At 31.2% G+C, this 6,925-nt stretch overlaps 1 protein-coding gene across 2 annotated transcripts; it reads right to left on the bottom strand.

Annotated features, from left to right (window-relative positions):
* Positions 1 to 1,087: 1,087 nt before the first annotated feature.
* Positions 1,088 to 6,591, bottom strand: LOC142615150 (uncharacterized). Of its 2 annotated transcripts, none has more exons than XR_012840672.1 (3): positions 4,457 to 4,694; positions 3,170 to 3,254; positions 1,088 to 1,289 (listed from the first exon to the last, which is right to left on the bottom strand). XR_012840672.1 is itself a non-coding variant. In XM_075787856.1 (3 exons), exons 1-2 carry the CDS (start codon positions 6,425 to 6,427, stop codon positions 3,226 to 3,228), a joined length of 336 nt encoding a protein of 111 aa, XP_075643971.1. In that variant the 5' UTR covers positions 6,428 to 6,591; the 3' UTR covers positions 1,088 to 1,289; positions 3,170 to 3,225. The 2 variants fall into 2 exon arrangements, 1 of the variants encoding a protein (XP_075643971.1); XM_075787856.1 differs by lacking the exon at positions 4,457 to 4,694 and adding an exon at positions 6,121 to 6,591.
* Between the last annotated feature and the right edge of the window lie 334 nt (positions 6,592 to 6,925).

The raw sequence follows: 6,925 nt of genomic DNA, 5'->3' as shown, positions 1-6,925 counted from the left end.
AGTGTAATTTCTCCATAAATTAATTATCTATTACCAACTTAACCCATTTAATTAGTAACCCACCCATTTAACCAATATGACCCGAATACCTCTAAAACTACTTGAATACCCTCTTGACCTCCAAAATACCCTTAAATACCTAAAATGATGCAAATTCACCTACACTTCCAAAATTACCAATATACCCTTGGACATCTAAAACTATCCCCAAAATCTCTAAAATGAGCAAAATACCCATGAAACCTCTAAAATAACCAAAATATCCCCGATATCTCTAAAATTACCAAATATGCTCAAGCACCACTAAAATGATCAAAATATCCCCAAAATCTCTAAAATGAACAATATACCCATGAAACATCTAAAATGACCAAAATACTCCTGATATCACTAAAATCACCAAATATGCTTAAAACCCACTAAAATGACCAAAATACCTCCAAAATCTCTAAAATGTCCAAAATATCCCCAAAACCTAAAAAATTACCAAAATACTTCCAAAACCTAAAAATGACCAAAATACCTCCAAAACCTAAAATATGACCAAAATACCTCCGAATCCTAGAAAATGACTAAAATAATCCCAAAATCTGAAAAAATTACCAAATTACCCCATAATTTAAAAAATACCAAAATGCCCCTAAAACCTATAAAATTACCAAAATACCCCCAAAATTTAAAAAATGACTGAAATATCTTGAAACTTTAAAAATGACTAAAATACCCCCCAAAACCTAAAAAATGACCAAAATACCCCCAAAACCTATAAAATGACCAAAATACCCCCAAAACCTATAAAATGACCAAAATACTCCCAAAACCTATAAAGCAAATGGCCGAAATACCCTCAAAACCTAAAAATTACTAAAATACACCATAAACCTAAAAAATTACCAAAATATCCCCCAAACCTAAAAAATAACCAAAATACCTCCAAAACCTAAAAAATGACTGAAATGCCCCTGTGTAATGAACAAGAAAGTTTTTAGTTACTAAAAAATTTCATTTCTATTTGTCTTAACATATAATTATAATAACTAATCGCTAACCCGTGCGATGCATGAGAAAGTTTTTAGTAACTATAAGATTTTAGAAAATCAAATGCTTTAAAATTTGAAAATCTTAAAGAACTTACATTAGCACTCATCAATTTTTCTACAAAGCCAATGCTAAATAGATCTACAAATTACATTCTCATATCCTCTGTAATTTGCAAGGTGACAAGATTCTTTTCATTACAGTTTTCATCCTTCTATCCTTCAAAAGCTTCAAGAAGTGCTATGTGGTCACTGCATAAGAATGTGTATAAGGTTATACAAAATTATGTCATTATAATCAACATCCGAAAACTAATATCCAATCCAAAAATGTGTAACCAATGTTACATATTAGAGTGTAGTAGAGGGCAGAGAGTAGAGCAAACATTTTCTTACAACCACAACCATATGGCTTAGAGTTCTAACCATTATTCTAAGGAACCCAACAATATCAATAATCCAAAAAGTATTGTTGTGATACATTTACTTTAGGATAAATAAATTCGAGCAATCAAAATCAAGCAAATCCATCTTAAAATTACAATTTTAGACACAATCACACAAAGCCACTATGAAATTCCACTTAAATTTTCTATCACTTTCATCGAACTATTTGATTAACAAGCATACAAACATCACTTAATGTAAGTAAAGCCAATAAAAACCACCAAAAAAGGAAAACCATCTTGCTGGAAACATCACAGAGACCAATAAATTAGACAGAAATATAAAATTAAACAAACTCATATACAAATAAGTATCTATGACAAACTAAAAAATATATAACAAATTTTCTTCTATCTTCATTTAATAAAGAAAAATGATAACAAATTGTTATTCTAACTTTCATAAATTGCACTTATATCTATCGCTTTCATCGAACTATTTGATTAACAAGCATACAAATAACACTTAGTGTAACTAAAGCCAATAAAAATCACCCTAAAAGGAAAACCATCTTGCTGGAAACATCATAGAGACCAATAAATTAGACAGAAATATAAAATTAAACAAACTCATATACAAACAAGTATCTATGACAAACTAAAAAATATATAACAAATTTTCTTCTATCTTCATTTAATAAAGAAAAATGATAACAAACTGTTATTCTAACTTTCATAAATTGCACTTATATCTATCACTTTCATCGAACTATTTGATTAACAAGCATACAAATAGCACTTAGTGTAAGTAAAGCCAATAAAAATCACCCTAAAAGGAAAACCATCTTGCTGGAAACATCATAGAGACCAATAAATTAGATAGAAATATAAAATTAAACAAACTCATATACAAACATGTATCTATAAAAAACTAAAAAATATATAACAAATTTTCTTCTATCTTCATTTAATAAAGAAAAATGATAACAAATTGTCATTCTAACTTTCATAAATTGCACTTATATCCCTTCTTATAAGCAAAAAAAAAATGCATAGCTCAAGTTGAAATAACAAAATTGGAAAATTCTTAATGGAAGAAGGTAAGCTATCTATGAATTCAGTCATAGATATAAGAGGCATATGAAAGCAATAATAGCTCCAATCAATCAATTATCCAACATAGCACACATTATCCTTAAGTTGATCCTAGGCACCTATTTCGGAAACCATGTTATACCCTACCATTCAAGAACTTATGTGTAATTTGTAGAATGAGCTTGGAACTTTCTATTACATGAAAATGATGAAACTACCAATTTTAAGCTCTTTCTCCTAAAATAAAACTTTTGCTCCACTGATACCTTGATTTCCCTTCTCAATTGGTTTGCAATTCGAAGAAACAAAAGCCTCTAGCTAAATGTAACACAAAAAATAAAGCTAAAAATAATTGGTAACGTGCCAAAAACAGTTAATCAACCTCATGCAGTTCATTTATAAGTAATGTAAGTTAAAACAAATAAGTAACTGTACTGAAGACTACATTTGTGTGTGTGTATATATATATATACACACACACATTGCACATATATTTTCTTTCACGTTTTCACACATATTTTATAAGAGCTTGGTAAGGCACCTTAACTAATGGTTCATAAGCACTATTTACCATGTTATAAGCTCATGAATGTTAAACACAATTTAATGATTTATACATTATAAAATAAATGGAAACTAAAGGAAACTCACCAGCATTTAATTTTTCACACTGAAAATCACATCTGCATCAGCAACTGCAGTTGGCTTTAATCGCTCAAATAGCCTTCATAGCCACCTGGACATCATTCCAAAATTTACTACAAATGGCTAATTACTTACAAACGGGCAGAACAATCTAATTAATTGATATAGGTACTACTTTAAATAGATCATAACACTATAACTCTAAATTCAGAAATATTTTTTGAGAGAAAAACCTTAGAAACCAAAAGTACACATCCTACTAATATTAAATTATGCACAATAAGCATGCATATTGTGGTAAACTTATATAATCTTTCAAATTAGACCCTCCAAAATATAGACATCTTGCTATTCCACAATTAAACTGCTCTCCAAATACCTAACAAACACCTACTGCTTGACAAAAGTAGCCACTCTTTGCATTCAAGATTCAATCTTTCACTTCACTTACATTTAGCCAGATCCTAGATTAATGTTCTTCTCAAAACTTGAATCTGATTGGTGGCAGAGTTTATGGTTGCTTTAGCATAGAGAAGAAAGATCGTGCCTTTTTCAAACATGAATTTATTTATTTATTATTTAATCAAAAAAGGAAGAAGAAACATATCATCATGATGCTATTCGGTGCAATGTCAAACAGTAAATCTGAACAAAACAATCACATTATGAATCAATCATTAATGGCCATATGTCTCCAATTTGTGTCACCAACGATAGAGCAGAAAAATATACAGAACAAGTTGACAAATAAGTTGTGCTAATTTGTTCCCTTTGCAATCACTTATCACATATCTCTTTAATTAATATTTTTATGTGTTTCATCTGCTAGAATAGCTTAAAAAGAATAATTGTTGGAGTTTCACTACAATTCTACTATAAAACAAAACAACAGCTACAGCCCAACTGAGAACATAAAATTTCTTCCTACATTTTACAATCAGAGACAGACCAAAATGAAAAAGACATGAACTTGTATAGAAGGGGTAGAAGGTTTGAAAAAAAGGGGGGGCGACTGAGTGGAGACAAAGAAGGCTAACATTTTAGATGCCCAAATAATTATTCAATCAAACAAACGATTAAGCTAAGCTAAATCAAATGTACTAAAAAACCTAGATAGCAAAATAAAGCAAAACTTGTAGGATTGGTGCTTTTAAGTTTTTCTAGTGTTTCCCTGACTTCAACAAAAAAGAATAGAGAGAAAAAAGGGTTAGGAATTGAAATCCCTAAATTGACAGAAAAACCTAATTTAAGACAATAGGAAAAGAGATTATTCATAGATTAATTGAGAGATACTGAGAGAGAATGCTCTGATATGGAGGCTAGGTCGGAAATTGAAAACATTGGCTTCCATGGTCGTGCCCTTGCAAGCTTTCTGTGAAATAGCTTGGATCTGTGTTTGAGAGAGTGTAGAGGTTCCGCATTTGGTGAGTAATGTCGAAAGGAGAGTTGCTGGGTTTGATTTTCTCGAAAGGAGAGGTTCTGCCATTGCACTATTACTTTAGAACTGAGGGTGAGAGAGAGCGGAAAGAGTATTGGGTTTAAGAAAGGGGAGTGTACATATTTAATAAAAGGAAATAAATTAGATTTAAAAATTGAAAAACAAATGCAGATGTTGAAAATTGTGGAGGGGATATAGACTTCGGTTTTATATAATAATAATAATAATAAGCTTTTCTTTTGTTTACAGATGACAAAAAAGAACATCTCCTAAACCTTTAGTCATAAAATCATCTTGTATCTTTTCGTTTAATGGAAAAAGAAAAATAGTTTGATTTGGAAAAGAAAAAATATATTTACTAAAGAGATTTACATGTATATTTTTAGAAACACATTCTTTTTAAATTCTCTTAAAACTAATGAGTTTTATATAATATGGCAAGACAGTTAAATAGTAAAAGAAAATTTAAACCTTAATTTTTTTAATTAGTAAAAGGGGTCAATTAAGTAAAATGTATTCACAATTGAAAATTTTTGTTATTAAAGTGAAGGCAGAGTGGGGAGTTTAATACACCCCCCCCCCCCCCCCCGGCCCAAAAAAAAAAAAAAAACACTGCATGAAATTCAAAACTGCATGGAGTTCGTAATAAGTTACACTTTAAAAAACAAATAGCGTCATTCTAGTTTATATGAAAATAAATAAGGTTGTTTTAATATTTTAAATTTTTAATTAATTGGTTGAAGATTTAAATTAATAAATTTAATTTATCTAAATTATGCGAATTACTTCATTAAAATGGATTAATTTCATGATTCACATGAAATATTGCAAATCTAAAAGTTTATTCAATGTTTTGTTGTTTAAAATTTTTGTTAATGTGGCATACTGGCAATTGAAATATTTTTAGTTTAGAATTAAAACCTTACCTTATAGAAGACTCTCTATTTAATTATGATGAAATTGAAAGGATTCTCTTCCTAAGTTTTAACAGCAACGTGTAATTTGTAAGATTTATTCTAAACCAAACAAACAAATGAACATCTAACAAAACAATGAAGAAGATGGTGGCGGTGGGAACAATTTTGGCCGAAATTCCATTGTGGCAGCATCACCTTCTTCTTCCAATTCTTTGGTGTGGGATAAGATAGTTGCTCATGACTCATGAGTCATGACCCCTTGTCATCCTAGCTAAAACGTGACCTAAAGGCTCTAATGGTGGCTTTGGTCCTCAACACAAAATCGCGTTCTACCATAAGGCCCTCCCACTGCCACCACCGGTTTTGCATGCTTAGATACTGCTAGCTTATTGACTATTGAGGTTGCTTGGGTGGTGGTGGTGGTGGTGGTGGTGGCGGTGAGAGGTGAAACAGCAGAGGAAGAGCACAATGATCATTGATCGCCTATTCCTTTTTTTTTTTTTTTTGCCTACATTTTAAGAAGGCTTGCAGACTTAATTTTGATAAGTTTGTCATTGTCTTGCTAGATTTATAGTCTACTTTACAGAGAGAGAGAGAGGTACCTGAGCTAGGTTTGTGCTTCTCTGCCAAGGTATCCCAAGCAATTCTGGCCGAGCTAATCTCCCTGATATCAGAAAATGTGTTTGGCTGGCATGACATCTGGATCACATGTAAAGCCATGGCATTCGTCTTGCTCCAAGCCTTTAAAGCAGCTTCATTTTCCGGTGCAGGAGGTTCGTTCGTTGATTCCACGATCTCCCAAAGATCTTGAGCCATCAAATACGTCTTCAACTGAACACTCCAATCCAAATAATTGACCCAGTTAAGAGCTTCAAGAACAGCGGCACTCTTGGTAGGCTTTTTCTCCATGTTTGATCTGTCAAATATGACCAAATTGTGTCCAAAAAAGACGATAAAATGAAGATTTGGTTATATCATATATGACCAAATTGATGGGTTTTCTTATATATGCTACTCACTGACTATTAAGTGATTGAAATGGTTCTAAACTTAAAGTTTAATTAGATGTACCCTTTCAATTCTTTTGTTCATACCCAGTTAAAGAATCTAACATAGCGACAAAGACAATGGTGTGTCATATCCATTTGAAAGTAATTCTAACCTTTTTCTTTTTCTTCTTCTTTTTTTTTTTTTTTTTTTTTTTTGTGTGCAGGCGCGCACTTTAAGGAAAAATGAACTATTAGCTTAGCTAGCTGTACCTTTCCAATTCTTTTCTTGTTACTCAGTTAAAGAATTTAAGAACCTTACAAAGAAACAACGTGACCACTACTGTAGTTTGATTTGCGATTTTCATAATATCAAGAAACACTATGTTGGAGCATTTTAATATTAGTTAATTAAGATAAA

Source organism: Castanea sativa, chromosome 11 (genome assembly GCF_040712315.1).
Source record: "Castanea sativa cultivar Marrone di Chiusa Pesio chromosome 11, ASM4071231v1".
Classification (NCBI taxonomy): domain Eukaryota; kingdom Viridiplantae; phylum Streptophyta; class Magnoliopsida; order Fagales; family Fagaceae; genus Castanea; species Castanea sativa.
This window is presented reverse-complemented; position numbering and strand designations above follow the sequence as displayed.